Source organism: Heptranchias perlo, chromosome 8 (genome assembly GCF_035084215.1).
Source record: "Heptranchias perlo isolate sHepPer1 chromosome 8, sHepPer1.hap1, whole genome shotgun sequence".
Lineage (NCBI taxonomy): Eukaryota > Metazoa > Chordata > Chondrichthyes > Hexanchiformes > Hexanchidae > Heptranchias > Heptranchias perlo.
This window is the reverse complement of record NC_090332.1, coordinates 67,431,396-67,444,514: the sequence shown is the minus strand read 5'-3', so window position 1 is coordinate 67,444,514 and position 13,119 is coordinate 67,431,396. Positions and strand designations below refer to the sequence as shown.

Genomic DNA, 13,119 nt, shown 5'->3' with positions numbered 1-13,119 from the left:
CAGAAGTAGCAATGTGGTTAGAAAAGGGTTAATTAGTAGCCTGTTAGCTGAGAGTTAGGACAGTGGGCCTCTTTAGGCCATCTGTTCGCATGCTCATCTCTTTACCATAAGGCCTGCATTGTTTTATCAGTGTAGGAGTCTTTGGAGTCTTTGATGTGGGTCAAGGACTGGTCTGGGTGTCTCCATGTAGCTGGATCATCAATAACCTTAACGAGCTTAACGAGACCAAGAGACATTCCAAGCTAAGAGATAAGGAACGAGGGGGACAGGGGAGAACATTCCTAGTGAGAAGATAGGATACATCCATCAGTGTCTGTCACTGCGGCATGATCAGGACATGGGCTATTTGTGATTGGCTTGAAATTAGGTAACCTCGCATGGCCAGTCTATGCCCGGCTTATGATTGGTGTCGACAAATGTTCCAACCCCTATTGATCTGTATAAACGTTTGGATTTCTGTATGTTTCTTTGTCTTGCTCTGCTAGCATAGAGGGACCCTATCAGGAGTCCAAATCAATGCTGCAGACTAAGACCCCTGCTATTAAAGTTGTGTTGAACTTTAAAAGTGTATTCGACTCAGTTTTTGCTGAACCAGACTGAGGGATAAAGAATCCGGTTCGTCAAGATTAGAAAACATTTCTACACACAAAGGGTGGTAGAAGTTTGGAGCTCTCTTCCACAAACGGCAATTGATACTAGCTCAATTGCTAAATTTAAATCCGAGATAGATAGCTTTTTTGGCAAAGGTATTAAGGGATATGGGCCAAAGGCGAGTATATGGAGTTAGATCACAGATCAGCCATGATTTTATCAAATGGCAGAGCAGGCATGAGGGGCTGAATGGCCTACTCCTGTTTCTATGTTCCTATTTGCCCACAGTAATGCCACAATGACAAGGGGAGGTGATTAGACACTCTCTCGTTGGAGATGGTCATTGCCTGGCGCAAATGTTACTTGCCACTTATGAGCCCAAGCCTGGATGTTGTCCAGGTCTTACTGCATGCAGGCACGGACTGATTCATTATCTGAAGGATTGCAAATGGAGCTGTACACTATGCAATCCCCAAACATCCCCACTTCAATGACCTTTCCTCCATAAGGTCAGATGAAACAGCTGAAGATGGTTGGGCCTAGGACACTGCCGTGAGGAACTCCTACAGCGAGTTCCTGGGGCTGAAATGATTGGCCTCCAACAACCACTACCATCTTCCTTTCTGCTAGGTATGACTCCAGCCACTGGAGAGTTTTCCCCGATTCCCATCGACTTCAATTTTACTAGGGCTCCTTGATGCCACACTGTCAAATGCTGCCTTGATATCAAGGACAGTTACTGTCACTTCACCTCTGGAATTCAGCTCTTTTGTCCATGTTTAGCCCAAGGCTGTAATGAGGTCTGGAGCAGAGTGGTCCTGGTGGAACCAAAACTGAGCACCTGTGAACAGGTTTTGGTGAGTAAGTGCCGCTTGATAGCACTGTCGACGACACCTTCCATCACTTTGCTGATGATTGAGTAGATTGATGGGGTGGTAATTGGCCGGATTGGATTTGTCCTTTTTGTGGACAGGACATACTTGAGCAATTTTCCACTTTGTCAGGTAGATGCCAGTGTCGGAGCTGTACTGGAACAGTTTGGCTGGAGGCGCGGCTAGTTCTGGAACACAAGTCTTCAGCACTACAGCCAGGATGTTGTTGGGCCCCATAGCCTTTGCTGTATCCAGTGCACTCAGCCGTTTCTTGATATCACGTGGAGTGAATCGAATTGACTGAAGACTGGCTTCTGTGATGGTGGGGATATCGGGAGGAGGCAGAGATGGATCATCCACTCGGCACTTCTGGCTGAAGATGGTTGCAAACGCTTCAGCCTTGTCTTTTGCACTCACATGCTGGGCTCTGCCATCATTGAGGATGGGGATGTTTACAAAGCCTCCTCCTCCAGTTAGTTGTTTAATTGTCCACCACCATTCACAACTGGATGTGGCAGGACTGCAGAGCTTTGATCTGATCCGTTGGTTGTGGAATCGCTTAGCTCTGTCTATGGCATGTAGAACTGAGTGGCTTTCTAGGCCATTTCAGAGGGCAGTTGAGAATGAACCACATTGCTGTGGGTCTGGAGTCACATAGGCCAGATTGGGTAAGGACGGTTTCCTTCCCTAAAGGACATTCGTGAACCAGATGGGTTTTTATGACAATCCGGTAGTTTCATGGTCACTATTACTGATACTAGCTTTTTATTCCAGATTTTATTTAATTAACTGAATTTAAATTCCCCAGCTGCCGTGATGTGAACTCATGTCTCCGGATTACTAGTCCAGTAACATAACCACTATGCTACCGTATCCTTGTTTATATTGAACTGGAATTTCACAATCTAAGTGAATTCCCACAAAATGTATTGGAAATATTACTTTGATGGGAAGTTCTCACCATCCTGAGCAGAGATGGCAATGCTGCCTTTCAGAGAGTGGGGGGTGGACCTCTGCCAGTTTCACTTTCTAACCAGGTGCTATGAAATACACAAGAATGATCTAGGTGAACCCACTTTTCAATTATCCCACCCTTCTTTTCCTGCTGCCTCATCCTGCTCTTCTGATGATTCTGTCAAGGTCAGTGATCTTTAGAATCATGGAGATCCAATTCCTACATGACACCAGACTCCCATAAATACTTCAAATACTGGGAAGAAGAATCTCCTCACCTCTTCAGCTCTGGTACTCCACCTGTGGATGAACATTGCAGTTGTATGGTTGTCTTCGCATGTTTGCCTGTACTACATGCAAAATAGCCGTTTGAATAATTCACAAGAAGATATTTGTCTGGAAACAAATGATAGAGATAAAAAGCTTTGAGACTAAATTAGCACACCAAGTACTAGTCACAGCATGTGTCATGTTAACCAGTGTTCTCATTTATCCACATTTACTGATTCTATCATGAAACTGTTAAATATTCTGTTTAGGACATAAACCTAGATCCCACTATTTTGACTGAACGCAAGCTCCAAAGACCACCTTGTTCAGGGGATAAAGCAACAGAAGTCAGCTGACCAACATGGTTACATAACAGACGCAACCAGAGTAACCAATGATCTGTTTTTATAGGAGCTGCTGCACATCAGACCGTGCTGAGTTTATAGCAATGGTAGTAGTGGAGAATATCTGTTCTGCACCCTAATACTTACCAAGGTGATATCACTTCTTACAAACATGGCCAGTTTTTAACATCTGCATTTTCAAAAGTAATCAAGTAGACACTATAAAGCATGGTTAAACTGATATACTGCTCATAGACACTTAAATGGGATATAGCGATGGCCACCAGTGTGACCTTTAAAACAAAAAAGTGCTGAGCTTGGTGTGATGCGATGACATTGAGGAAACTGGTAAAACATTCATTCTGCTAAACTATCATGTTGTATGCATCAAATCTCCTTTCTCTTTCTGCTTAGAATATAAACTACAAAAGGAAAAAAAAAGGCATGTCTTACTGACTATTTAAGATACTGCAAAGTCACGTAACATCATAGATACAAGAGAATACATTGCCACATTATGGCTGTTGTTCAGAGTTAGCTGGGTCAAGGAACTATTGAGTGTTCTGTCTGCATAGAATGCAGGTTTGAGCATTTGCCTTGTATGAAGCTCTAGGACAGTCAAATGGAAGAAAATGCTGTTCCAAGATGACGTCTGCACGAGAGAGCCAGCGAACAAGATCCGAGAGAGAGGGGAGAACGAATGTGAATGAATGATTATATGTATCTCGCTTATGTAAGCTTCTAGACTGAAGTCTGTATCATCACCTGTTCAACTGGCATATGTCCCAGAGATATTTCACACATGTTACCTGTGCAGATTGCACTTGGCATGGGGGAGGGAGGGGGTGAAGAAAATGCATCTTCTTGTGACTAGCAGTGACATACATGTTGCCAGGGGATATTTATTTCCTTCTTAAATCAAGGCAGTACAATTTAGTAAATGGGTTCAGCTTTCAGATTCAGGAGAAGCTGATGCACAGCTTAATAGGACTACAGATCCTGACTTCTCAAGACAGTACATTATTTCAAAAACTATAATTGTTTAATTACACTATATGTAAGTAGCTAACAAGACACCCTGTAGTGCAAGTAACTGACAAGACTTCATACCTTGAAGGTTGATTTTTTGGGTGTAAACAAGTCCTAATACCTGGCTTTTACCATCTTTACTCTTTCTGCACATGCTGGCATACGCAGGGCAACCTGTGGGTCCTTCACGAACTCCTTGACAGAGATTCATGTAATACCTAAAAGATATAATTGGAATAGACTCAGTGTGTAACCCATAGCAAAATCAACTTGAGGGCCAAGTTTATAAACATTAAGATCCAAGGAGACAATACACCCAAATAACCAAGTATTTTTAATTGAATCAATCTTATAGCTCACTATACACAGGATAACCATCAGCACTGTGTTTAGACTTGAAATACAAGATCTTTACAGTCAGTTTATTCTTAGTGTGATATCTAGGGAAGATACCACCCTCTGTTCCCAATACCCAAATGGTGCCTGTCGGCAAGGAAGGGTAGGCCCAGTGTGTTCCTAGTCACTCACCCTTATCCCCCCACCAAAATTCTTTGATCCTGAAGTGTGTAAGACTATTATGCCAACAGGCATTCATTCAATGGATGCTCCTGCAAATAATATGCAAGCAAATTTACAACTGCACCACCATGTAAATCAATGTAAAACTCAGATTTTTTTTTGAAGTATAGTCTAGGTCAGGAGTGTCCCAGCTTTTCACCTTCGTGGACTATGTAAATACACATTACAGAGCCTCATGATCCAGATACAAAGATTAATTCAATGCTCCTGTTGACTTCCATATATCTCAAGCTGCTATTAGCAGATTTTAGTATTTTGACTTGGGATTTATTCACCAGTGAGCAAAGAGCACTAAGAACTGCTCGTAGCTACCTCCAGGTTCACAACATTCAAAACAGGATAAATCAGAAAGTCATACAAGCGTAAAGTGGAACCAAACTGCTTGGGCTTCTGGGCGATCCAGCCCATGGGCCATAGTTTGGACACCCCTAGCCTAGTGTAAAACGACAGATCAAGAGCATTACAAATTGTACCACTGTCTTTTGTACACTCCTACTAATGTGCAAGACTTCAAAAACAGCATTCCCATTTAAGGGTGGACTCACTAGTGTCATTGGGCATGGAAATTCCTTAGTACCATATTCATTCTACAGTCATATCATCCTGTCATCCCCCAGCTACCCTATGGATAGTTATGATATTACAGTCACATTTTTGAGGTCGGATTGGGGAGAAAAAATAGGCAGGAGGTCATTGTAATAAATACACTGATCAAAATATTGTAATGGCTTATGATATTACCAGTCCGTGCTCTATACAAAAATGAACACGCGCTCCCCGTGGCTTTTGAGGGGAGCGGGGAAAATTATATGCACTGAAGTTTATCTTTAAAATAAGCACCCTCACCTAACTGCATTTTTTCTCTTAAGTAAAAATGTTACAAATTAGTATTTGTACTGCTAAATGAGTCAAATGCTGAGTTTTTTAAAAAAAAAACTTTTTCTTCATCCATTTTCTCCACTTCCCTTAAAAGGGTCGATTTCTTACCAGGGTACTGTTCCACAGGGTATTATTCAATATCTCGCCTGAGTGCCTATTATTCAACAGCGAGCCTCAAAAGGTGGGTATCTGCAGAATATCTGACCAAGTTACAATCACAGTAAAGCTAGATTGTGCCTTCAACTGACATCTGCACAGACGCATGTCCAGCAAAGGCTGGTGGATAGCCATTAGGAGAGGGAACCATCATTTTCCTCTTCCTAACCCAGAGGCCATGAAGCCAAATGCAGCACACTCCCTCCCCTGCCCCCACCCCCAAAATCCCAGCTGAGATTAGCTAACGGTACAGACTAAAAATCAAACCTGGCACCTTCTTGTTCTGCAGGGCTCAGCTATTCACAAAGTTCCTTTTAAGTTAAAACGATACTGAATATAGGGAGTAGATTGTGACAACTTTGAAATATAGTACAAGCACTGTAAGAAACAGAGGCGACCCCTATAAATGGAGAGAAAACTATAACTTACGTGTAACCATCAGAAGTGAACTTCCATGATCCGGTAAGTGAAGAAAGCATTCTCAAATCATAGGTCTTGTGACTGTGAACTAGCTTACATTCCATCCGTTTGGGTGGACAAACTGCACTCGTCTTCCATTCAAATGTTGCCGAACAATCAAGGGTCTCGCTCAGCACTTCAGGGCTCCCATTTTCAGCTGTCTCATTACATTTGAAGATGATTGTCGATCTCCGAGTTGCAGTTGCTGAAACCATTGAATTTAATGGTTTATTAAATAACAATTAAGTGAAAAGGAAGTAAATGTTTCAATGACGGACACTCATTTTTTAATCATTTCCCATTCATATAATGTATAAAAACACTGGTAACTGTTACATACCATTACTACAGAAGCCCCATGCTTTGTCTCTGTCATAGTCATCGGTTGTTGCACACCACAGAAATCCATCCGTTCTTCCCTTAGTTGTACACTCACTGTAAGACTGACTGTGAAACTTAAAAGGGAACCTGCAAAGCTCTCCTCTTTCAGTCACTGTTAAAGACATTAATAAAAAGCACATAAGTCACCCCAAGTGCAACAGGTAAAGGCTAAGCTGGGTTGAAAGTAATGCATTAATACTTTATCTGATCTTTTGTGGTGGCGTTCAAACAAAAAATAAGCATGTCACCTCCTGTGACTGTCTGTAAGCCTCCATCTTTCTATAGATCTTCCGATTCTTTGTCTTTCCCTTAGTTTTCTGAGCTACAGTTCAATGGCCCTCCAGTATCCACCCAAGTTGTCATCTTCATATATGAGCCTAGACATTGAGCACTGGCCAGCCATTCAACTGTGGACAGCATAATAACTCGCCCAGGTCCTGTCCCCACCCGACATCCACACAGACACTTCTAGCGGGAATCATTAGTTATCAGAAGTGGGAACCCCAGCCCAGGGCAATGAGGCAAATTGTAGCTCCCTACATCACTAAGGTCAGCTAATTCAAAACAACCCAAGAAACTTTGGACCTATTGTGCTCCCCCAGGGTGGTGTCTTTACCTAGTAAGCCATCAAACAAAAAACTGCATAACATGTCACTTCCAAACATAAGGCAAGTGACTGTCTACAAGTAACACATTTTAAAGATTATGATCCACAGTGCTTTGTTTAAAACATACATGAGGCTTAGTAAACAAGCTGAATTAACTTCTCCCATCATTACCTTTTGGGCATAGGTCACTACTACCATAGTGCAAAATTACAGCCTGATCCTGGTGTTTGTACTCTAGGGTCATTGCCTTTGGATTGCCAAATGAAGCCGCTTCATCTCCTGAGACCAAGCAGACTGCACTGTCCTTACACTTGTTGCCAGGTACATCTGTTACTGTTGCACATACGTTAAGGTGATATGTCCTTTTTCCAGACTGAACCTGAGGGATCAAGAATAATGTCAATTATTTCAGGGCACTATTATGGCAATTTGCAAGACTATTCTGCATCATGAAAGGGGATATTTTAAGAGGTAAATACTCCTTGTATTTCTTAAAACCCAGAAATCTTACCACATTTCTATGGTGACTTGTTTTATTAAATGTTTAATTAGAAGCAGGACTCAATAGTAACCTCAATTTTTACAAGCTTAAATAAGTGAATATTAAAGTTTCTCAATTAAATAGAAGGACTCAAAGACAGCTTCCTGTTACAGCATCATCCAAGAACTGAGGGGCATTACCTTGGTACAGCATTTGAATTTTAGTATTTTATTCATTTACAATGCATTCACACTACAAGTTTAGCACTGGTGCAAAGCACTTTCAGCTTTGGACCAACACTAAACCGGAGTGTAAATCAGGTGTCAAGGCCCAAACCAACTCTCAAGTGAAATGAAGTGAATCATTACTGGCAAGATGCCGTATCAAGTTGAAGCCACATTTGAAAGAAAAGGAAGAACAAACTCAATTTATATAGCACCTTTCAGGACCTCAGTAATTCCCAAAGCACTTTACAGTCAATGAAGACTCTTTGAAGTGTAGTCACTGCTGTAATGTAGGAAACAAGGTAGCCAATTTGCACACATCAAGGTCTCACAAACAGCAATGACCAGATAATATGTTTTTTTGAGTGATGCTGGTTGAGGGATAAATATTGGCCAGGAAACCAGGGAGAACTCTCCTGCTCCTCTTCAAATAGTTCCAGGGGATCTTTTACCTACATCTGAGTGGGCAGATGGGCCCTCGGTTTAACATCTCATCTGAAAGATGGCACCCTCCAACAGTGCAGTACTGCACTGAAGTGTCAGCTTAGATTATGTACCGTCTTTGGATTGAAGTTTGAACGGACGACCTTCTGACTCAGAGGCAAGTGCGCTACCACTGAACCAAGGCTGATAACTGATTAACTGGTGCAAACCAAAACAAAATTCTATAGTATGAATACATCCTTAGAGATTAGTGGAAAATGTTACCGATGCATCGTCTCCTATTGACCCATTCTATGTCAGCAAATCCCTTACTCCTGCCTCCAACCTGCCCATCAACCCAGAATTTAGCACTTGATCCTTCTGCTTTTACATTTATAGACCCAATTCAGGAACCACGATGGAGAATACTATCTTAACTGAACCGTTGCTCTGAAATCAGTCTATTGTACAAAAAAAGATTGTTACAAAACACAAGGATTAAAAAGTCACAGGAAATTTAAGAGGATTGGTTAACAGACAGAAAGCAGAGTAGGGATAAATGGGTCATTTTCAGGTTAGCAGGCTGTAACTAGAGGGGTACCACAATGATCGTGCTTGGGCCTCAGCTATTTATAATCTATATTAATGACTTAGATGAAGGGACCGAGTGTAATGTATCCAAGTTTGATGACAATACTAAAGCTAGATGGGAAAATAAGTTATAAGGAGGACACAAAGTCTGCAAAGTAATATAGGAGTGGGCAAGAAGGTGGCAGATGGAGTATAATGTGGGGAAATGGTTATTCACTTTGGTAGGAAGAATAGAAAAAAAACAGAATATTTTTTAAATGGTGAGAAACTATTAAATGTTGGTGTCCAGAGACGCTTGGGTGTCCTGGTACAATACAAAAAGTTAGCATGCAGGTACAACGGGCAATTAGGAAAACAAACAGCATTTATTGCAAGGGGGTTGGACTACAAGAGTAAGGAAGTCTTACTGCAATTGTACAAGGCTTTGGCGAGACTTCACTTGGAGTACTGCGTACAGTTTTGGTTTCCTTATCCAAGGAAGGATATATTTGCCTTGGAGGCGGTGCAACAAAGGTTCACTAGATTAATTCTTGGGATGAGAGGGTTGTCCTATGAGGAGAGGTTGAGTAGAATAGGCCTATACTCTCTGGAGTTTAGATGAGAGGTGATCTCACTGAAACATAGAAGATTTTGAGAGGGCTTGACAGAGTAGATGCTGAGAGGTTGTTTCCCCTGGCTGCAGTGTATAGAACTAGAGGGCATAGTCACAGGATAAGGGGTCAGCCATTTAAGACTGAGGTGAAAAAGGAATTTCTTCACTCAGAGGGTTGTGAATCTTTGGAATTTTCTACCCCAGGAGGGCTGTGGATGCTGAGTCGTTGAGTATATTCAAGGCTGAGATAAGATCGATTTTTGGACTGTAGGGGAATCAAGGGATGAGGATTAGGCAGGAAAGTGGAGTTGAGGTTGAAGATCAGCTGTGATCTGATTGAATGGTGGAGCAGGCTCGAGGGGTGGTATGGCCTAGTCCTGCTCCTATTTCTTATGTTCTTAAGGAAAGACTGTTCATTCTATTACCATGGACTTCCCTTTTATATTCCACAGAAATGCATCCTATCATGACAAAAATGATAGCTGGCTTGCCTCCTTGTTTTAACAAAAACAAGTTTACCAAATGTTTCATTAACATGGTGTTGTTTTAAGCAGAATTTTTACATTCATAGCTCACTATTCTCTCTCCCCAATGGGTTTCAACTTAGCACATTGCCTCTCAGTGCCCTACTTTGCTGTTTTTGCACTTTATGCATTCATTCTTCATTGGAACTAAATCAGTTCATCATGGGTTACATCAGTTATCAGACAACCCTTAAGCATTTAATTTTCCTTAGTCCAGTAGCAGTGGTACATGCAAGGAGGTGCCTCATGCCGATTTGGGGTTTAAAAAAAGGGCCTCCCTGCACTCATTCATCCGTTCCCCCTGCTCTGTTGTATTTGACAAGCCTCACTGGTCAACAGTAGCATGTGGGAAACATCCCCATCTTACACATGCTAATGAGAGCTTTGTTCTGGTTATATGAAGACCTGAAGTCATAATGCAGGGTTAGTATCTTGAATATGCAAGGAAGGATTAAATTACAGATGCCATGTTATAATTAATGCTCTTAGGGTTGCTCAGTAGCAGGAATTTAGTCCACATACACCCAGCACATATCCACAACACAGCAGGCAGTATCACTAATACCAACATCTTCCTTATCTCACCCTTCACTCTTCAGGTGATCTTAAACTTACGCCCTCTCGTTACTGAAAATAGTCCTTTCCTAGTCACCATCAAAAACCCTCAATTTTGGAAAAAAAAAATCCAGTTCTCATAACTAAAGCCTTTCATCATTGATATTATTTTAGTAAATTCTCTTAACTCTCAATGGCCTAGAGGTCCTCCTAAAGTCAGGAGCTGAAAACCATATACATTATTCTAACTGTGGCCTAATCGATGATTTTTGTAAGTTTAGCATTACCTGTTTTTGTACTCTACGGCCCATTTATAAAATCTAGGATTCTTTTTTATTACAGCCGTACCAACTTTGTGCATTTGAATCCCCAATCTCCCTGCCCCTTTTAAAGTTTTACCATTGAGTGCATCACTTCACATTTCTCCACATTAAACTTAATTTGCCATCCACCTGCCCTCTACTAATCAATCAATGTCCCTCTGAAGTCACTGACAGTCGTCTTTGCAGTTGGACAGGTTCCCTATTTTTGTGTTGTCTGCAGATTTTAACATTGTGCCTCCTATACCTAAGCTCGGGCTGATCATATTCTGTGCAGTTCCCTATAATCACAAATTAATACCTGGTATCTTCCCATCAAAGGAAAGAGGTTGAACTTGTAACCTAACTGCTGATCAGTTAGTGAACAGCCAGATGTAACCACTGAATCTGGACAGACCAGTGGAGTTGCCCATTCAAACACATAGCTGCAGTCTGATTTTCTCATCATCTTTGGTCTTCCCTGGAGAGAAAAAATTGCCACTTTATAGATTACAGTTTAAGCACTTAAAGTTCAACAACACCAACTTTCCAAATGGCAACACCATGCAACATTATGTAACAGCTGTAGATATATAAAGGGAGCAAACAATACAAAAACTAAGCTTTGCAAATGGACTGGTTATCTCATACAATTATATACATAAAGCTAGTACACACCTCAGTCATTATTTACATAGGACAATCCAAGCCTTTTACTGTTACCTGCTCTATTTACATGAATTTTAGACTTTACACCTTGAATGTAGAACAGCCGAGCAAGTACCTTACCAAGTCTACGCCTCTGACACAATGAAACACAATGAGGGAATCATAAGTCAACTTCTTGTTGGTTTGGCAAATAGTACTGCTATTAAAAGAAATGTAGACTTCCTGAGTCGCTGAATTAATCTGTGGAGGTCCAGAAATATAACCAATAGCCTAAAATGAAAAAACAGAAAAGCAACTTATCTCCAGAAGTTCCAATTTTAACATTAATTCTATTAAGTATCAAGTTTAGGCTACAATACCTTGCTTCAAATATTTTAAAAACAAATGTGAAACACAAAGCAATAATACTATGGCCAACTATACATTTGGAAGATTTAAAGATATTTCAAGGCAGATGGTCATTTAATTTTCCTCTTTTGAAAGAAACTAATTAATCCTCTACATCCAAGTGAATAATTATCATCCCCAACAAGTGAGGCAGCATCAGTGAAGAAAGACACAGAGCTAATGTTTCAGGTCAGTTTCTTTCTCCACTGATGCTGCCTCACTTGCTGAGCTTTTCCAGCATTTTCTGTTTTTATTTCAGATCTTAAATGACATTACAGCAAGACAAGATGTACGAGAGCTTAGTGTGCAGAGGATATTGTTGATTATCAGGGACTGGAAAGAACCGACAGGAAGATGTACAAATTCTCAAATCTAGATGCTACCAGTGACTAAAGCCAACAATAAACTGAGTGGAGATTTTCGACCAACTTGAAAATGGAACCATCTAAGTCAATCATGAACGGATAAGAGCTGATGTGCATCAGCAACACAAGAACTGAGGCACATTAACAGCACATGGCCTTAGTTAAAGCGAGGTCTGGTGACCAGACCCATTCACCAGCTCCTATTTGGTGCCTAACAGTGAGGAATTGTAGGTCACCCAATGGCTCAGCAACTGCTGTGGTACAGAACAAAAACCAGGACCTTCCTGGGCTAATGCTAAATTAGTTGCTGTTAATTGGAACAAATTAAGTGATGCTACAACTGGCCTTTGTGACTTTGCCTCGGGGAGGAGGGAGGGCACATAGAGGAAAATCAGTCAGCATTTGCTCTTTGTTTTGTTATCCAATGATATGGTTGTGGGGTGGGGTGTGTGTGTGCATGTGTATGAGAGAGAGTGCAAGTGTATGCGAGAATGTGAGCACACAAGAGTTAGTGCATGTTTCTCCTGCCCTCTAAATCGAGATAGATAGATAGATAGGACAGATGTGTTGGGTAAGAACAGGATTGAGCTGAGTTCGTATGCTTACCTCCCCCAGGTTAATTGTCTGCTAACACGATAATAGCCATTTCAACAAGATATTGGAGGATTGCTGGGACTCGGAACTAAATCCCAGCAAGAATCAATAACCTTACAAGAGAACAGAAAAAAAAACTAGGGGAAAAAGTGACCGGTTCAAGTGTTTTTCCCTTGTTGGATGGTTGCCTGTTCACTTGTGTGTAAAATAACAAATGAGAAAAAAATACTAGACATAAAAACTATAATACAATTTTAGAAAAATTGAGGCTATCCTGAGATTTTCCAATTATA

General features: G+C 41.1%; 1 protein-coding gene across 1 annotated transcript in view; it reads right to left on the bottom strand.

The window, feature by feature from the left end:
- Positions 1–13,119, bottom strand: part of igf2r (insulin-like growth factor 2 receptor) — a 176,450-nt gene that overhangs the window by 29,605 nt on the left and 133,726 nt on the right. The window contains exons 36-42 of the mRNA XM_067989229.1: positions 11,601–11,750; positions 11,134–11,292; positions 7,294–7,501; positions 6,474–6,626; positions 6,104–6,338; positions 4,142–4,278; positions 2,696–2,813 (exon numbers count right to left, since the gene is read on the bottom strand). Of these exons, the coding sequence (XP_067845330.1) occupies positions 2,696–2,813; positions 4,142–4,278; positions 6,104–6,338; positions 6,474–6,626; positions 7,294–7,501; positions 11,134–11,292; positions 11,601–11,750 (1,160 nt within the window). The remainder of the gene's footprint in view (positions 1–2,695; positions 2,814–4,141; positions 4,279–6,103; positions 6,339–6,473; positions 6,627–7,293; positions 7,502–11,133; positions 11,293–11,600; positions 11,751–13,119) is intronic.